General features: G+C 40.5%; 1 protein-coding gene across 3 annotated transcripts in view; it reads right to left on the reverse strand.

The window, feature by feature from the left end:
- npas3 (neuronal PAS domain protein 3) overlaps positions 1–20,411 on the reverse strand; it is a 386,014-nt gene that overhangs the window by 42,251 nt on the left and 323,352 nt on the right. For all 3 annotated transcript variants that reach the window (XM_076877408.1, XM_004554666.4, XM_004554665.4), the window contains one exon: positions 19,374–19,554. In XM_076877408.1, the coding sequence (XP_076733523.1) occupies positions 19,374–19,554 (181 nt within the window). The remainder of the gene's footprint in view (positions 1–19,373; positions 19,555–20,411) is intronic.

The following is a 20,411-nucleotide window of genomic DNA, read 5'->3' on the forward strand; positions in this document are numbered from 1 at the left end:
GTGTTAGGGGTGATTTGTGAGTAAAGAGACCTGCTATAATGTAGGGTTGTGTTGGCAATTATAAAAAGGCAGGAGAGGTGACAGGTTAGGAGTGACCAGAATTGACAGTTAGAGAGGAAAGGCTGAAGCGATCTGCAGACCACAGAAAGACCACAGAGGAGATTCATGGATGTCATGAAGGAGGACATGCAGACGGTCGGTGGGACAGACAAGGATGGCAGGGATCGGGTGAGATGTAGGTAGATGATTCCCTGTGGCGAATCCTAAACGGAGCAGCCGGAAGAGGTACATCTCTTCATCATTGTTATAAAAAGTACATTATTTACTTACCTAAGATACTGTGGGCTTGCTTCGATTCATACACATAGAAATGGATGTGTGTGCCACTGCCCACACTGAAGCCATAAATGCAATCTAATTCTCTGGGAAACACTGAACCACAAGGCAGAGCAGACCCATGGGAGATCAGACAGGCAACCATGAAGGATGTGCCGCAGTGCACTTTCTTCCAAACACAGTATATACATATATAAGAGCAGGAATAATCTAAATATGGGGTCACACACACACACACACACGGAAAGCACAAGCGAGCTAGGTATTCATCACAGGGAGAGACTATTGTCAAAGAAAAGTTTAATTGTGTAAACACTCTGTAACTGTCCTGTCATATTCCTGCCTCTCCGGCTCACTATCGCCTCCATGGCTGTAATTGAATTGCTAGTGTCAGGAGGGAGAGGAGGGGAGGAAGAGGTGGAGGAGGGAAAGGCAGGAGGCGAGACTCGCCTTATGAATAGAATGTGTTTTCTATCAGGCAGGATTTGACAAATTGTGTCAGGAAGAAAAGTCCAAGCGATAACAGTTTGGTATATGAAAGTGGAGGAGGTGCTACAGGGGAATGGAGAACAGGCAGCGAAAGGGCGAAGAAGAGGGATGAGGAAGGAAAGAAGGAAAGACAGAAGGAAAGAAGCAGGGGCAGAAATAGGAAGTGATTTTTTAAAAATGTGGAGGAAGAGAAGAGCGGAGATACTGGTTGGAAAAAGAAGATAGGAAAAGAGGGCTTAAGAAATCAGAGAGGAGAGGTTTGAAAGAAGACAAGTATGGGGAGTGAAGACGAGGAGGAGGTGGGAGAGATAAAGAAGCAAGGAGAAAAAAGAGGAGATAGAGGAGGTAAAGGCAGAGGACAAAAAGAAATGGATGGAGGAAGAGGGAAGGAGATGATGAAGACTACGAAGTTGGGAGTAAAGACGGAGAGGAAAAAGAGGACGAGACAACAGTGGAAAGGAGAAGAAAGAGGAGGAAAATGAGTGAGAGTGGAAGATAGGAGCTGTACTGTCTGTACTGAGGAAGGAAAATGATCTGAAGAACAAGGCAGAGACGAAATTGAGGAAGAGGACGCAATGAAGAAGGATTCAGTCAGATTCCTGTACAGTTTTTTACAAAGCTTTACAAAGTTTGTGTGTTCGTGTGTGTAACAGTAGATTCCCTCAAAACCTTTCCCACATTGTTTAAAGCCTGGGAACCAAAGTTTTTTTCATATATAATCTGTAACACACCTCCACTTCTCCTCCTCCTCTTCCTCACCTCACTTTCTCCATTTCCTTTCCTCCCCCAGTGCATCCTCCCCACATTTCCTCTCCTTTTTCACTACAGTGATAAAAAAAAGATACTTTTATTTTGACAGTCTTATCAGGACAGTGAGCTCAAATCAAACAGTGCTCTAATAGCCTTGAGACACCTCAGTCCTAGCTTTGTCTCTCCTGGTCTCTTTTGACTCCTGTATTTCCTCCTCTGAGATATCCCTCAACCCCTCGTTTCATCTTCCTCCCTCCTCCTCCCTCCTCTTCTTTCTCAGTGATCTCCCTGTGATAGGACTAAGGCTTTTCTAAGCTGTATTTAGCTTTTCCACTTTCTCTTTTGGGAGCTGATCTACCTATGAAAAGACGGGGGGAAAGGGAAGACAGAATGGTTGTGAAACAAAGACAAAAAAGAAGATGAACGATTACAAAGCAACAAAAAAGGTCAAAAGTTTGAAGGCAGATCTGTATATTTTGGTTAGGTACCAGTGACAGGAACCCTCATGTGCTGGAGAGAGCAGTGCATTAATGATCTGCGTCTCATGTTTTACATAATGACACATTCAAGTGTCCGCATACCATTGTCCACAAAGTATAGAGACAATAGGGTTGAGGAAAGGAGGGAAGACGTGGAGTCTGAGGTGGAGGGTAAATGAACAGACAATTTGTTTTCCCTGATACGGATGATGAGACTGACAGCTCGTCTTTGTTCTGACTGAGGTCGGAGGTCACAATGACACACGCATACACAACGCAGAGATAATAGGCAATTGTCTGTATCTGCAACCTGCATAATTACTTCCAGAGACAGAGAGAGACGTGACTCCTGCTGGAAAGCCCAAAAGGGAGGAGAAAGACAGAAAACAAGGGCAAAACAAGCCAAAGTCAGGAGACTGCAGAGAGAAAGAGAGTGACAGTTTAGTTCTTGCGTTAGTCCTGAACCGGCTACTGTGAAGCAGGATTTGGGGCTTTAACTCCACAATTCAGTCAACTTCAGGTTTTTGGAATTTTGGAAAGGGGGTTACTGGTTACTGGGTTACATCGGCATAATAATTAATGCTGCACACCTAAGAGGTCAACCCCCACCAAAACACTGCCTACCTGACAAATCAGGTCTCTTTTAAAGACATATACATACTCAGAAAATCTTATGGGCCCCCTATGCAGGTAGTGGCAGGGTCAATGTTTTAAAGACCATTTAAAGTTTTTGTCTTTCCTTGACAAACATCAATAAGCAATATAGATTTTTAGGAACAACTTCACTTCACTTTTTTTCTTTCAGAAGCTTTAAAGCCACTTCATTGCTCTATGAGCCCTAATATTGCAAAATCATTAATTGTTACAGTTGTGGTCAGAAATGTACAATAATCAGGGGCATGAATGTCATGGTAATTTGGGGCTTTTAATGATTTCTTTGAACTGATTTATTTTTTTGAAGCAAGCTTCACATTGCCTTGGACTTGAGAGGGTGCTGATCGAGAAAGAAACCCCTAATTTAAAACTGACACCTTCAAGTGGAAATTTGCTGCTGCCCATGTGGACAAGCTAAATGCCTTTTAGAGTAAAGTTTTATAGATTGGGCTATTTGGCCACAAGTAAATCAAGTGTATTTTTCGTTTGTGTTGTATTGGCAGAGCATGCATTTTTAATATTGTTCAATCATTTTCATTTAATTGTGGGAAGCCAAAATCATGTCAATCACTGAAATGAGAATTCAATTAACTGTGCAACCCTATTATGCATTACTGCGTATTTACTTTACAGAACAAACAATTGTAAATGCAGCGACATCTTCCAGTGTCTTAAACCTGTGACACCTGCGTCATTTATGATCGTACTATTTATATGATGAAACGGGAGTTAGATGATGAGACGCAATCTCTCCAGCATGTTTTGCGGATGCCTCAGGGAGCTCCTCTTGCTACAAGTCATGCCTGACTCATCTCACCTAAGAGGGGTCCAGGAGGCAGATGCCCATATCATCTCAGCTGACTCCTAGCATCTCTACTCAGCCCCTCCAGAATTACCAAGCTCTGCACTCTATCTCTAAGGCCGAGCCCAGACAGCCTTCAGAGGAAAGTCATTTCTACTGTTTATATCTCCAGTCTAATTCTTTCAGGCAGTTCCCACAGCTCATGGACATAGGTGTGGGTAGGAACATCGATCGATCTGTAAATCGACACCTCTGCTTTCCTAGTCTCTTCACCACAACAGACCACTCCAGCACTGGCATCAATCTGTCTGTCCCCTCACTCTTGGACAAAACCCCGAGATACTTTAACTCCTCCACTTGGGTAGCAACTCATCTCTTACATGGGGTAGACACTGCACCTTTTTTCAATTCAATTACAGTCACCAAGAAGCACTTTATATTGTAAGGAAAGATCCTACAGTAATAGAAGGAAACCCCAACAATCACACAGGGGAGAACCATAGCCTCAGACTCTTCTGCTACTCCACTATCCACTGTAACTGGTTACATGCTGCCAACACCACCTGTTATGTGAACCTTGTTAGAATGGTAAACCTGGGCTTATTTATTGAGCCTTTGTGTTGCCGCTTAGCCTGATTAGGGACAATAGTGCAAATGAATAACTAAACTTCAAATCTAAAAATGTATAATATGAGTGAATTCCATACATTGCTGATTCTGTAGCAGTCGGTTTTGCAGGGTGGAGTTGCTAACCCCACGCCCAACCCTCGTCCCTTCTCATCCAGGCTTGCCAGGACGATCTGATGATCTGAGCCCGGATGATCTGAAAATCGTCGACATCACCTGGGACGAAGCCAAAGCAGTCGCCACTGACCGACGTCAATGGAGATCGTTAACTGCCCGATGCGCTACTTAGTGTAGGCGAAACTAAGTCGGGGTGGGCAACTCCAGGCCTCAAGGGCCGGTGTCCTACAGGTTTTAGATACCCTGCATCAACACACCTGAATCAAATGATGAGTTCATTACCAGGCCTCTGGAGAACCTCAAGACATGTTGAGGAGGTCATTTAGTCATTTAAATCAGCTGCGTTGGATCAAGGACACGTCTGTCGTACACCCCTGAACTAAGTGCTAAGTAATGGGGGAATTAGATGAAATGCACAATGCAAGAAGTAGAAGAAGTACAGAGAAATGTCAAAAGATCACGAGTGACGAATTAAAGCAGAGGTGGGTTAGAACTGTACTTGCATGTGTGCCACACATGCAGATGTGAAGCAGATAAATCCATAGCTTTTGGTCCCAGTCATGCTAAAGAAAAAACAAAACAAGCCAAAAACAAATACAAACAGACAAAGCAAATATGAGATTTCCCAACGGGCTCTTCCTCTGACATTTTCAGTGACAACAGTGGTGTCACAAATAAAATACAGTGTCCAGCACCTTATAACACTCCTATCCTGCATTGTTTTTTAGCCAAACATAGCAGGGTGCTGGATCTCTTCTTTTCTTTTTGTAAAAACTAAAACCTGAGGAGGAAGAAGCTTAAACCTTGTGAATATGAAGTGTTAGACACACAAGCAGCCCAATAAGAAATGGTCTGTTAGTTTTCTTTTTTACTGAATTAAAGCCAAAATAGAAGTTAAACCGCTTGTAAGCAATCTACATTCAGAGAGTGGTTCAAGGTTCAAATTTATTTATATAGCATATTTCCAGACAGATGATTATAGCTCAGAGATGGTTATACTGGAATCCTAGTTTTGGACTTTTTAAGTCTTGGCCTGGACAAATACCCCCATATGAACAAAGCATCCTTTGTCCCATACATCCACTGCAACTCTTCTGCACATGTCCAAACCATCTCAACCTTGCCGCTCTAACTTTGTCTCCAAAACAACAACCTGAGCTGTCCCTCTGATCTGCTTATTTCTAATCCTGCGCATCCTGGTCACTCCCAGTGAAAACCTTAGCATTTCATCATTTCTGTCACCTGCATATATACAACCAGTCGCACTACCAGCTTGTAAACATTCTCTTTCACTCTAGCTCCCCTCTGTCACAAATCACCCAGGCTTTACTGTTCCACCTGCCTCCCTCTCACTCGCACATGTATTCTGTTGTACTTCTACTGGCTTTCATTCCTCTTCTCTCCAAAGCATACCTCCACCTCTCCAGGCTCTCTTCCAACTGCTCCCTACTCTCACTACAGATCACAGTGTCATCTGCAAACATCATAATTAACAGAGACTCCTGCCTGAACTCATCTGTCAACCTGGACACCAAAGAACCTTCTTTGCAGTTCCTTGCAAAATCATAGAGCAGATCATAGACAAGTTAAACAATCTATCTTACCCCGAAAAAAAAAATGCTAGCTTGCCAATGCAGTAGGGCTGCCACGATTTGTCGACTAGTCACGATTACGTCGACTATCAAAATCGTCGACGACTGATTTAATAGTCGACGCGTCGTTTGAAGCTTTGTAAGATCACAAAAGACGCAGGAATAAGTGGCAGGATTTAAGAGTGTAATAACGGACTGAAACAGAAGATGGCAGCATTGCATGTACAAGGATGTCAGCTACCGTTAAACCCCGAAGAAGAAGAAGAAGAAGCAGCTGTGTCCCAGAATTCATAGCGCGGCCCAGCGCAGTTTCCAACAATGGCGGCAGCTAGTTAGTTTTAATGTTACTCTTATTATTCTTTCTGGGTCACAAAATAAACGTTTAACATATTTTCAGGCGAGAATGTAGCTGTGTAAACCTCAAATATCTGCTCAGTTTATCAGGACACCACATATTTTCAAAAGCGCTCCGACGTTTTCGGAGACATCTGTTACCCACTAGCTCGTTAGCGAGCCGGGGGCTAGGCTCACTAGCGCCGTGAGAACACCGGACTCCCCGCAAATTGTTTTCAAACCCACCGCCGTCATTCGCTACTCAGGTTAAATATATATGAGTCACTTAGATAACTTAAAATGTTATTGTTTGGCTTTTTTTTTAGTATTTTATTTGTTCCTGAGTAAATCAGTTTGTCTGAGATTAAAGTTATAGTTTTTACACAGCTGAATAAACATCAAGCAGACAACTGATTATCAGAAGTGTGAGATGCTCCAGAATATACTCCAGTGTCCTGTTATATTTTAGATAGCAAGGAGTTTATTAAACTTCACCGAAACAATCTGCAAATTTCATTAAAATTTAATAAACTATCATCTTGTCTTTATTTTTAGTTAGCACAGACCTTAAACACTTAAAGCTGTAAGCTAATGATAGTTATAAGAGCAGATGCTGCTGGTGCAATAAGCTGTAGTTTTACATCCAATGGATGATGATCTGATTAGTCGACTAATCGCAAAAATAATCGGTGACTAGTCGACTATCAAAATAATCGTTTGTGGCAGCCCTACAATGCAGGATGCTTTGGGAAATTTTCTATAGCTAATGATTCCAGATTTCTTTGGTTACCCTAATTATGACTAAAAATGAAAATATGGAATACATGCTGAACACACTGAAATATTAAAAGCATTATAGCTGATCATTAATATATAGGTTTGTTTGCCATTTAGAAGAATTGGAGCCAGAACGCATATGGCGAGACGTGGCATACACCCTAGGCGGGTTGCCAGTGCATCACTGGTTTTGCTCCTCATAATGTAAATCTTTTGGTTTTAGGTTTATCGGCCACACTGGAATAACGTGCTTTTTTAGGGTTTGACTAGCAGCTAACAATATGACTATAAAATTATCAGCATTTGATTAACAACTAACTTCAAACGGACTTGTAACTTCTTATTGCATGTTGCAAATATTTGTCGCTCAACAACACAATTATAAACACATTTTAATACATTTAACCAGTGGTCTTTCAAAGTTGCATCACTGCAACTTCCATCACTGTTCAGGACAGTTTTTTCTAAAGAGCCCATTTCCATGTTAAATTAATTCATAACTCAGTCTTCACTTTTCTTCCTCTGTGTCTCTGAGTCCTTCTGTTGTTATTTCTTTTCTTTTAATTTCTATCTCTCTCCTCGTCTCTCTGTTCATGTTTGGCCAGACGAGCGCAGCGTCCCCAGATAAAAGACAACCAAACAAGAAAGGGAAGTACAAAAAAAACAAAAAACAACAACACAAGAAGCAGAACACGATGAGAAGGAAGAAGAAACAGAGAGGACGGGGACAACAGAGCGAGGCGCATGCTTGGTGTAATTGAATCCAGGCGGCAGCAGAGAGAGGGACAGATGGATGAACTGAACAGATTAGCATCCGTAATCAGAGGAAGGCGTGAGGAGGAATAGATGTGGCGGCCGTGTTCAGTGAGCTGCTAACTGGTTTTACAAACATGTCTGTGAAGAGTTGCTCTGGCTCCTGATGAACACAAACTATGACTTATTGTCTCTGATCAGATGGAACAGACGTGCACCCGCTGTTTTACATGATTACTACTTCTACTGAGGCTTTGAAGAGGGTCATCGCCTAGCTCTGATAGAGACAAGAACGTGGACAGATCGGTTGCCGGTCACGGAGTGTTGGCTGTGAAACTTCAAGTTCATCTGTAAGAGACATTTAACAAACAGGAGGAAATGTCTTATTTAGTTTTTTTCAGCCTCGGATGAATCCATATTTGCTGTTCCAGTGTGTATAAATCAAACACAGTGTGTGCTGCTTATACGTTGTTGGGGCAAACTACCCTGAACAGATAATGGAAGGCCTCTCATTGGCTTCAGGTTTAGGGTACGGTTAGAGTCAGAGTAAGTCTCCGGGAAATAAGAATAGCTCATCTTGCCATCATGCTAATGTGATCTTATGTGGGTACAGACTTGCAACCTTAGAGCTGGGATGTTCGGTTCAAGCTTCATGCCCCCCTTTTTAATCTATCTTCGTCACTTGAAATATCAGCTTTTCCTTGCTTCCTTCCCTCTGTCCCATTGTGTTTACACTTGTTAGATACCTTCTTGATTAAGCCTCCAATTTACTCTTTCTGTTGCTTTCCTTTTATTAAACTGGATCCATTTTTGTTTTTTGTCCCTTTTTAGTTTTCACTAAATCTATCCATGTTAACCTTCATGCCCATCTTTGACATTCTTTCCTTCCTTCTTTTCTTCTTTCATTCATACCATTGGTAAACTTGCTGTAAAATGCATTTCCACATCCTTCCATAGTCAAATGCTTATCCATTTTTTCCTTCCTTTCTTCCTTCCATATGATAAAGTGCTATATAGGGCCTTTCTTTTCTGGTCTATTATTTATTCACTTAAGTTCCTCCAGTTTACCCCATTCGTCCTTCCTGTTTTAAACTGGATCAATTTTTGTTCCTGTTTAGTTTTTGCACTCTCTATCCTTGTTTTCTATTATATTTCAGGGACCTGCTAAACATTATTTCTTAATTTCTTCCCCTGCTTGTACTTTCCTTCCTTTAGTTAGTCTTTTCTTATTCCTGTGCTGTAATACTGAAACTTTAACACATCGTCTTCTCTTTGCACCGTCAGGGGCAGACCTCTTCACCATGTGTGACATATCACTCTCTAAACTTAGTTTGAGCTCACTCACTCTCACACACAATTAAAAGTTGAGTGTTGGACCTTGAAGAGTTCCCATGTTATCATTGCTGTGACAGAAAGATAGCAGTGAGGAACGCTTTATTTGCCGTCCGGTGCCGTCCTGTCCTCTGCTGCCGTTATCTGAACAGCTCCGGCTTCCATTGTAAACAGCCCTGTCCTCGTTAAGAAGCCTAATTAGAAAACTCTAATAATAATGGTGTGTGATTGTCCATTGTGTACTCTAAAGATTCCATTTAGAGCGGTGGCGAGCGGGTGGCGGTTTAATAAAACTTAACCAAACGGATAATTTTGCTCTAGTAATAATCCTCTGCTTCTGAAAGTTCTTTGTTTGCCTCAAGTGGTTTTATTGCTTTGCTTAAAAAAAAGACACTGATTTAATTAATCTGGGCACTTTCAGAAAATCCATTGTGACTAATTTTGCCACTGAGTGTGGATTTTAGAGGACCTGCTGTATAGAAATCATTTACCAGGTCTGAAAAACAGAACAGCTTTATGCAAGACTTTGAGACTGAAAAAATTCCTTTGTGTGTTAAGACTGTTGGCAACTCTGCTTGTGAGAGTGAGCTATCCCTCACTAATTAGTTTACTGAAGAAAAACAATCATGTATTAACCTTGATCATTATCTAGAAACAATCAGCTCACCGGCCTAGCTTGTAACGGGTGTAACCTGCCACCGCACAACCTGTGGTAGTGTGATTGCCCTTAGCACTGTGCAATCTTGAGAATCAGTTTATCAATATGCAAGATTAACACGGTGGACAAGTATATTTTACACTTCGATTGTGGCTCAAGGGTTGGCAGTTCGTCTTGTAATCAGAAGGTCGTCGGTTCGAGCCCTGGCTCGGACAGTCTCGGTCGTTGTGTCCTTCGGCAAGACACTTCACCTACTGGTGATGGCCAGAGGGGCCGATGTCGCGATATGGCAGCCTTGCTTCTGTCAGTCTGCCCCAGGGCAGCTGTGGCTACAACCATAGCTGTCTCCACTAGTGTGTGAGAGTGAATGAATAGTGGAATTGTAAAGTGCTTTGAGGGTCTCAAAAAGTGCTACATAAATGCAATCCATTATTATTATTTTAACCATGATGTTTTCTAAGCCTAACCAAGCAGTTATCCAACTTCAGGTTTCTGCCAATCCAGAAAGAATCACCAAGAAATCTAACAAGCATGGACCGGAAAAACACGAACCAAGAACTTTCTTGGGAAGCCACTGCCGCATAAAGTGAAAGCTAAAAATCAAAGATACACACATTGGACACAGGCTGCAGTGTCCTGGTCCTTATACAAACTTTTTTTACACTTGCCATAAAAAAATTGTAATAGCTAATACGTTGCAATAGAGGAGGACTGAAGTCCCTCCTAGTGGTCAGTGAGTGAGATATTACGAAATAAAGCTGGTAATAAAAAGATAAAACCAACACTGAGGTAGAGAAAACAGCCAAACACACAACTGACGAAAGAAAGTGTGCGGGTTTGCTTTGCTAGAAGCACGTATGAATTTGACCACAAATCAAAATGATCACATACTCAGCTCACAAAAATCAGGAGTGAAAGGTGGATTATATTTTGAAAAGTTCATTTTCATTTGTGCTCATACAAAGAAACTGAGGTGGATTTGGGAGAATTTCTTTTTTCTTTCAGTGACTGGAGTCTGAATCCATATCAATCACCACACCTCAAAATGCTTGGACAACATTACCAAAGCAAGCTGCTAAGAAAAACCCAGAAACTTTTGTTTGCTACCTAGCTATAGTGCTCTATATGATGCACAGCACATTAGAATTTCTTACATCCAGTTGGCATCAAGCTCTTTTTAAAGGCCTTTGAGGAAAACAAAAATATTTGAGAAAATGAGGCTTGAAGAAAGAGGTGAATGACAACTAGAGTGTGTAATACAAGAGAACAGTGTACATGTGTAAATATCCCTCCAGATTTGACCTTTGCCTCCTGTCCTGGAGTACAAGTGACATTTCAAATGCAAATACAAACACACTCGACTACCGAACACACACACACACACACACACACACAGTAAATTAGTCCTTGGGCCGCAGCCGCTGCCAATGGCTACTCTACATGACATTAAACGTAGGTGACTGTAAACTTGGATAATTATGATAAATGTGAGTGATTATGACGAATTATTCCCCTCCATTGTGCTAATAGCATAATTAGCAACAATAATCAAAGACTTATGATGTTGAAATAAGGCAATGCCGCGGACAATTAGACCGCAAGGAGCTAGTAATGGAGAACTTATGGTGTTTTCCTGGAGGGCAGAATTACTCTTACTTCCAGAAAGACTTTGAAACTGGGCTGGTTTTCTTAGTAATTCTGCCCTCTGATGAGAGAAAATTGAAATAAATACTCCATTAAATGCAAGCTTTTATGAAGATGGAGTGAATGAGAATGAAAGTGAGTGTAAATAAGAAGGCAGGTGGCTCAAAGGCAAACCATGTAGGTACTGCTTTGTCCTTCGAGTCAACTATTCAAGCTAAATTTTAACTTGAAGACATAAACAGTAAGAAAAACTGAAACTGTTGTCATGATTCTGGAAACGTGACCATACATGCCTCGTCTCGGGTGTTTTCTTCCTGCTCAGGCAGAGATAGTCTAAGGCGTACTGAAGCCTGAAGGCACATCAGATCATTAAAGCAGCAAAGACCTAATCTTGAGTTTGGATAATAAGGCAAAGGAAATGACGGATGTATAAACTCACTGTCATTTTTCTGTCAGAGGTGTCATCATTGTGTGGTCATGCAGTTTGAAGAAGGGATGGTTTTTGAAATCTTGCCCTCTTGCTGTGTTCAAAAATCACTTTGACATCAGAGATGTTAGAATGTTGCTGAACAGCAAACCTCTAAAAGCAAAACAGGATCAAATTCTCTAGGTGATGGATTGAAAGATGCGCTCCCTTTCACAAACTCATGGGAGAAACAATTAAATCATGTGTCTAACACTAACAGAACCTCGAATATTGCAAGAGGGATGTGAATGTGAGTGTCAAATTCAGTTACTATTCAGTTGCTGAATATCCAGAGGCAGTAGTGCTATTTTTATATAAGCATCTATATGACATTGTAAGGCAGCTGGGCTTTCACCCGATTTGCAAAATCACCATCACACTTTTGACAAATTAAATCTTTCCGAGATAAAAGCTATATGCTTGCAAAGAATGAGAAGCTGCCAGCAAATATTCCTACAATGATAACAAAAAGTGTTTAATAATAGCTGTAAATGATATCACCCTGTTTATCTTGTTGGTCCATGATTAACATTGCAAGTTACCATTACATTATTGTGATATTGTAGCTTTGCAATGTGGGGAAAAAGGGAAAAAATGATATTGCTCATATAAAATATAGTTCATCTGGAGCAAATAGTAAGCATTTTAAGTGAAACTTGGTTTGCTGTTAGCCAAATTTAGCTTACTCGCGTTGCTTTTTTTAATAAAAGCAATAAAGCAGTAAAAGCAGCTTTTAGCTAACTTCTTGGCTAATGCTAACTGAATGCTCACAAGACAGCATTTGCCAATGGCAATGTTGACTAACATTATTATGATGATGTAGGAAAAACATGAACATGGGGATACCAGATATCCCTAATCACTTAACAACATGCTAACTCTATAGCTTGGTACACTGACTACTTGCTAGTTTTCGAAGCTGTCGCTGGTTTCTCCTTCTATCTATGCCTTAAATCCGACTGGTTGAAATTACTTTGTGGCAGACAGTAATTCCCCTTATGAGTGTCATTTAACAATAGGTTTCCACTGATGACTTACTACATCAGTGTAGCAAATCAAACTGCATGAGATGTGCTGTGCTGTATACAATTATCCAAGTTGGCTCAAATTTAACAGTGACAAGTTACTGATCTTCCTTTAGACTTTCCCCAAGTTTAAATGGTTTTTGAAAGATTAAACAAAGAAAAGTACTCAAACTAATGGCTGCCTTGGAGCAAGGAAATTGAACAGATTAAAACTAAAAGGTCAGAGCATTTACACTTACTCAATGCTAAATTACATGTTTGATATTCATTTTGTGTAACAGGTTAGTAAGAATGCAACATTTCAGGATTTTTAAGAATCTGAAAAGCTTTCTGTTTAATAGGTATTAGATGATGAGGATGAGTTTTAGTAACTGGTCTTTTGTTTGAGGCAAGATCTTACAATTTTAGCGAAGCACTCCTTTGGTCATGCTACAAATTTCCATGGTGCGACAAAAACACTAGACTTAAACACAAACCTGTCTTTAACAATATAATCATTAGAAATTATATTATAAATGCACTGATTAAATCTAGCAAAACCTTCAGTATTACAGCAAAAGACTATAGAATTTGTCCAAAAAACCTGTAGCAGCCTTACTGCCACAAAATAAGTTTTCAAAAACCTTACCATTGCCAAAATCTTACAGCTGTGCCAAAACATGCAACCATTAACCACCTCCTTCATTGTAAGAATGTCAAAGGTCAAAGTCAACAGCCAGCACACATCAGATACATTCCCGAAGTCTATGTGACCCTGAACTGATGATATGTAAAGAAGATACTGAAGTGAGAGAAAATAAGAGCTGCATGGAGAGTTTTCCTCCTCTCTGAGACTCTGAATTACACTTAGGAGTAATAATTTTCAACCACTCACCCTTCAGAACAGTTAGAGATGCTGAGCCTCTCAGGCTCAGTTTGACTGATATTAGTCAAATTGCGTCATGCGCTTTTAAAGATGACTCTCTTTAACTGCAAGAGGGTGTTGAAAATAGAAGCGTTGAGCTTCAAAGGAAACTCTCTCCTCCAAGGTCATCTCGTGTTTTAACTCCAATTTCAATACTTTATGAGCGTGACTGTAATTAAAATGATGGGGTCAGCTTTCTGATATATTACAACAGAGCAACCAATGAGGTAAAGCCAGTTAATTCTTTTTCAAATTGAAACTGGCAAACTTCACATGGAAAAGACAACTTTTGGTTTCTTGAAATGCGGACGGAGTCTCCTTTATTTAGCAAACAGGACATTAAGTTGTAGGCAGTTAACTGGAAATCTGCTTATGCTGTTATCTTAGCTTTGTAGGTGTCTCCTCAGATATCTTGGCTCATTGACCTGCTGCAGAGCATCTTTGTGACTGATCAGAGTCTTTCCTAAAGTCATTCCGCAAATAATAATATAATCTTTTAAACATAAACCATAAACATTCATGGCCATCTGCAGTGAGCAAATGCTGGAGTTCACGTCTTGTATCAAATTGGAATTTATAAATAAAAACCGGTCATGATGCAGATTTTGCTTTCTGCAGAAACATGGTCTTGTATTCTGTTGTAGATATCATTTATAATTAATGGAGCATAGCGATACATCAGGCACACCAGTAGATCAGCTAATTGATATCTAAATATACAACTGGCTAACCCTATATTCTGCAAGCCCATTTACAACCCACCTCCATATCTGCTGTTTCTGAAGCTTCTCTGTTCTGTGCTGAGATCCTTCTGTTGCTTTCTCTCCCTGTGGATTTCAACATGGATGCAGAATGGTGGGGAAGTCCCATATCACCAAATACAACTCATTTTAGATAGAAATGAGGAAAAAATGATTTCTGCTTTTTGACTATAATGACCCTGTCTGATCTGAACCTAATTTCTTGCTTTGTACCGTGGAACAGTAAGTTCCTTTGAAACAAAAGGGCTGTTTTGACTTGGCTTTGAAATGAGATGATTTGAGATTCACAATCAAATTCTGTAACTTACTGAATAAAAAAAAAAAAAGTTTCCCTTTAGTATTGTTTCACTGCTGTAGAATCAAGTCAAAGATGCCCAATTCACTCATTCTTTCTATACTTAAAAGCTTTCTATCTAAGAATGACATGCATTCATTCTCTGACAGACGCATCGGAGAGCAACTTGGGGTTAGTATCTTGCCCAAGGATATTTGGCATGCAGACTGTAACAGCCAGGAACTGAACCACCAACCTTCCAGTTAGTAGATGAGAGAAATTAGAGATTTAAAACCTTAGGATTGAGGATAAGGGTAAGGCTTTTTTCAGAATAAAGCTGCTGTTTCTCAGGCGAGTTTTCATAGAGAACTGACCAGTATTAACATATTTTCTCACAACTGCTCTGATCAAAGATTATATGATTCAAAGTGGATATCTATGATTATACTACATATAGATTTACAGGGGTAAGAACATTGGCGCATGGATTCTTTTACAAGATGAGTGTAATACACTTGATTGATGGTGTCAGTCGCTGAAGAAGAATAAAAAGTTCTTTGTCAGCCTGTGGATTTATTTCACGTTTGTCATTGTTAAAGAATTTTAAATCTTTGGTTTCTTTGCTGTATGTTCTGGTCTTTGTTGTACTTTGTCGAACTTCCACCCCAATCAGTTTTAGCAAATATTAAAAGGGAGTTTTTCCTTCCCACTGTCGCCAAAGAGATCGCCCATAGGAGGTCATCTGATTGTTGGGTTTTTTTCTGTCTTCTCTGAATTACTGTAGGGTCTTTGCCTTACAATATAATGTGCCTTGAGGCAGCTGTTGTAGTAACTTGGGGCTATGTAAATAAAATTGAACTCAGTTTTAGTTTGTTCCGGCTTTTCGATCCTTCCTCAACCCCTAATGACAAAAAACCCATGGAGGTGCACAAAGAACATCTAAAGTCCACACAGAAAGTATCCAGCCAGCCAGGAGATTCAAAAGTGATGTAGACCAGGTTTGCGGCTACAGTCCTAATCACAGCAGAAGGATATCACCCACCAGGGCTCTAGACTAACTTTTTGACATGGGCGCACCGGTACGCCTAACTTTAAAAATTTAGGCGTACCGGCACAAAAGTTAGGCGCACTCAAATTTTTCAACCGCATCGCTTAACACCGCAGTTTTACATGTGCACTTTCTTTGGGGGGGGAAGTCCATACAGACAATATTAATTTCTAAATTATTAACTAACAAACTTGTGCTTAAAGTGCTTTGTCAATATTGTAGAAAATGTTAAAAACTTAATCATCATCTTGGCCTCCTCTGACGACCTGTTTGCTGCTGTCTGCTGCTGAAAGGCCGTGGGGAGAGGGGACACTTGGGCAGTGCATTTATCGCAGCATATAATGTGTTTCCTGGATACACTGTGCTTTTTCAGCATTCAAATATTGATGGCACCGTGTCAGAGCACTGGCTATGAATTTCAGACAGATCAGGCCTTAACTTAACAAAAAAGTTATCAATAGTTCTTTTCATCTTTTCTTATTACCCACAGCTACAGTACATCCACTTCTCTCAGGCCTAGGCTGCTCACTAGGGCTGAGTATCATCACTGATTTCTATAATCCATTCAATTCCGGTTCTCAAAGTCCTGATTTGATTCAATTTAGCCTCAGACAGTCAGAAATATTATAATTCTGATCATTTATCAGTACTGATACACATGAGACTTCATCAGAATTGTGAAAATCACAGCAGATGCCTTTGTGTGAAAGTAACTGAGAATAAAACACAGGAAAACATGAAGGAGATTTTCCTGGTCTGGCTTTTTATAGCAGATAACCTTAAAAATATTCTGCAATTTTGCATAATTTTAAGAAATTTAAATTTCTTCAGTATTGAACAGCAGAAATTAGGCTTTCTTGTCCGAGGTCATTTAAGTGAAAAAAGAAAAAGCGCTGTAAACAACGCTAGACTGGTGGGTAATAAGCGAATGAATAATGCAGAAAACAGATTTGAGACGGGAAACTGTTCCTGAAGTACAGAGAGAGAGAGAGCTGTGCAGGAAGTGTGATTTTTATCGTGGTGGAAGCAAAACAGCAAAAGTCAGAGGGAATTCATGACGACATTGATCAAATGTGAAGCGCAGTTTGCTGCTTCTTTTGCTGCAGGCTTGGTGAATTTTGGTTGGAGAGAGGCAAAACCTGCAGCTCAGAATCAGCGCAAAAAGACGTAAACACAGCGCGGACCCGAAGAATCGCTAAGCTCCGACAGCGTGTCCGTGTTCAGGCCGTCGGGTGAGAAAGCCGAGAAAGACGAAGCTGATTCTGATGTGTTGGGTCCGCTCCGTGTTTAGGTCTTTGTGTGGAATCCGTTAATGAATTGATATCGCTTTATTCAAGCTACTCACCTCTCTCTTCCACCTGCACTTTCAACTGGACCACGGCCAATCAGAGAGGTCCCGCCCCTGACTATCTCTGATTGGTTTAGTCCACGATAGGGGCATAATGTATGTCTGTTGTTGACCACACGGAGAGTTACAGAGATTTTTTTTTGTTACCGGAACAGTTGGTCGCACCTGTGCGACCAAATATTTATTTTTAGTCGCACCACTGAAAAATTTGGTCGCATTTGCGACCAAATTGGTCGCACTCTAGAGCCCTGCCCACCCTTAGTGTGGCTGTAGAGTCAAGGAAAAAGATACAGGACAGACCGATGCCCCAAAATCTCATTGCAGAAACAATCCAACTCAGAGAAAAAAGCACCAGTGAAAGAACTGAAAAACATCCAATTTACAATACTGGAGGTTGAGATGAACAGCACTGTTACCCTGGACACCTGAAATAAGCCCCTTCTTCTCCTGAGAAAAACTCATACAAATTCATACAAGCTCTGCTGCACCCCTTCCTTTTCCAAATTAACATTAAATAACACATACATGAATCCTAATCCTCCCTCTTCCTCTCTCTCTGGTCAAGTTATCATTGGGGATCACTCTTTCACATCCATATATGTCTGCCTGAAACCTCTCCCTCCCTTTTCTCTCTCTTTCTCTGGACAAATTAACATTGCTAAGCACTCATGCACATTCAAACATGTCCCTACATCCCCTGCCTCTCTTTCTTTCCATCTCTCTAGGCAAATTAACATGGGAGAACAAACACCTTTGTCCTCGTTTCCTTGCTTTTCTCTTTTGCTCTTTTTCATCGTGTGGTTGAATTAACTTAGGAATCACAAAGAAATTCATGTAAACTCCCATTTGTATTATTTTCTGCCTATACATGTTTAATTTCTGCTGCTTTTCTTTCTCGTCAGACAAAAAGATGCTGATGACCACATACATGTGCTCTTATCCTATCTCCCTATACATATCCAGTTTGGAGGGTGGGGAGACCAGGTTAGAGGTTTGCAGAATGTCAAAGGAAAAAAAAAACTGGGGGAACAAAAACCTCAAATGTGGAACTTCAATTAATTTAAAGCCCCCACCCATCCATCAGCTGCACCAATCAGCCAAGAATAAATCCGCGGCAGATCTAATTACGGTGCCGTCTCCGAAGACCCCGGCTGCCGCGAAGCCAATCTTCAACTCCTTGTTTGAACAGGCTGATGAACTAAGGGACTCGATGGATATCAAGTCATTTTGTTTAATTTATAAATGGATTTTCCCCTAATACTTAAATTATCATCAGCATGAGAGAGGGAGAAAGTGAAAGAGAGAGAGAGCACAATCCAAAGCGTTTGTAAGGTAAAAAGTCTTGAACATGTGGTGCAGGAGAGGATGGAGGGATAAATGGATGGAGGGATGGAGGAGACAAGGCAAAGAATTCCAATGAGAAATGTGTCCTTTCCCAGTTTATAGCAGTGATGGCTCTACAGTGTGTTGAATCAATTTGTTCAAACATTCAGCAAACGATAGAAGCATCAAGGTTAGAGAATGTTAGCGAGAAATGGGTTGCGACCAAGGAGAACCCTGCAGACTGAAAAATGGAGCCAACACAGAAGCATCACTGACTCCCATGTTTAAATGGCCAGCTTAACAGGATCAAAAACATATGTTTACACTTTTGACTGGTCATTTTTTTCCTGCATGCATCACCTTGACGACATAATTCAGACTCAAACATCTAGACCCGAGACCGTTCAGATATTCTGCTGAGGCTAACACCTACAATTTGACTGCCATATAAAGTGCTCCCCAATGCTATTTCAATGTCTTTCAATCAGTCTGTTACAAACTTTGATTTCATCTAGCTTCAGGAGAAACTTCCTGAAAAATCTAGTCCAAAAAGGTTTATCTGCATACTTTTCAAGAGAATATAGAAGCTTTCTGAGTCAAAAGTCTTGAGTTGTCTGGTTTAGTCAGAGTCATTGCAATTCTCCTTTGGTTTTATCAAGGTCAGTCATCAATCTCTTAAAAAGCAAAGCCTGTTGTCAATTTCATTTTTCAAGCCTCTAGAACTCAAATGGATTGCTTAATTTTGATGGTGAAGTACTTCACAGCAGTCGTAAGTATTGTCCTGTTTGAACCTTTGTAACTTCTTTTCTCAGCTTGAGGATCTGTGGCAAAAATACAAATAAAGTTTCCTAATTTGAAGCCACTCTCCCATGTTTACCTACCTGGTTCGGGCGTCTCAGAGTGTGACGATGAAGAAGCCGAAGAAGCCCCGTCTTCGTTGACTGCTCCCTGGGATAGAGACATCCCTCGGCCTGGAGGAAGTTTCATCCCAAGCTGCTCTGCCATCTCCACATGATCGCCAGGGTGGATGTAGTCAAACACACTGCTACCAGTGAGCTCCACCTGCAGAAATAAAGCGTTGCTAAAAATCATCCTGTAAAACCCTTTTCGTTCTTTCTTTTGTTTCTACACAATCTTTAATTTCTTGGCTCATAGTTTACTGTTTATTATTTGTCATTTATTTTAATAATTGGTCCCACAAACCAGTGAAGAATTTGTGTGTGCTGAAAAACACTCAAATCTCAAATATGGAGAAGCAATGGCTGTTGGTTTTTGGACAGTTCGGAAATTGTTAATTGCTGAAATTCTGTTCTTTGGGGTATCATTTTCATCTTTTTTTTGCTGATTCTTCGTCCTCCTACTCCGCAGCTTGTCATCTTTCTTTCTCCTCCACCCTTTACTCCACGGCTATTTTTCAATCCATAGTTCCATATCTCTATATCCCATGCTGTTCCTTTGATTCCTAAATTCACCCTGTTCCCCTCTGTCACTCTTCTACTTCCACCAATACAATAAAGGCAATCCATCTCACAATGCACACTTTTGTAGAACTGGTAGGATTGAAGATTTTCCCTCAGGAAGAAAAGACAAAATGCATTGAGCATGCATTAAAAGTCTGCTGTAGATGGAGTTATTGAGCAAGCAGAAAAGAGACGCAATTAAGACTTACTTAACAGAAAAATCTCTTGGAAAAGGCAAATGCATCAGTTTATTGCAAAATATTCACGTCTAATGAATTCTTCTTTTCTTTTTTTTATTTTCTCTTTGACATGTTATATTTTATTGGTAAGTGACCTTGTTAAGTAAAGATGGTACCATCTGAGTATTTACTAATCAATCTGTGTAGTAAAAGAATGGCTATATGTAAAATTTTATACTTTCAGGCAGGTCAAAAAGTCGAGCTCTGCCACAAGCCTAGC

This window comes from Maylandia zebra, linkage group LG19, assembly GCF_041146795.1.
Source record: "Maylandia zebra isolate NMK-2024a linkage group LG19, Mzebra_GT3a, whole genome shotgun sequence".
Taxonomy (NCBI): domain Eukaryota; kingdom Metazoa; phylum Chordata; class Actinopteri; order Cichliformes; family Cichlidae; genus Maylandia; species Maylandia zebra.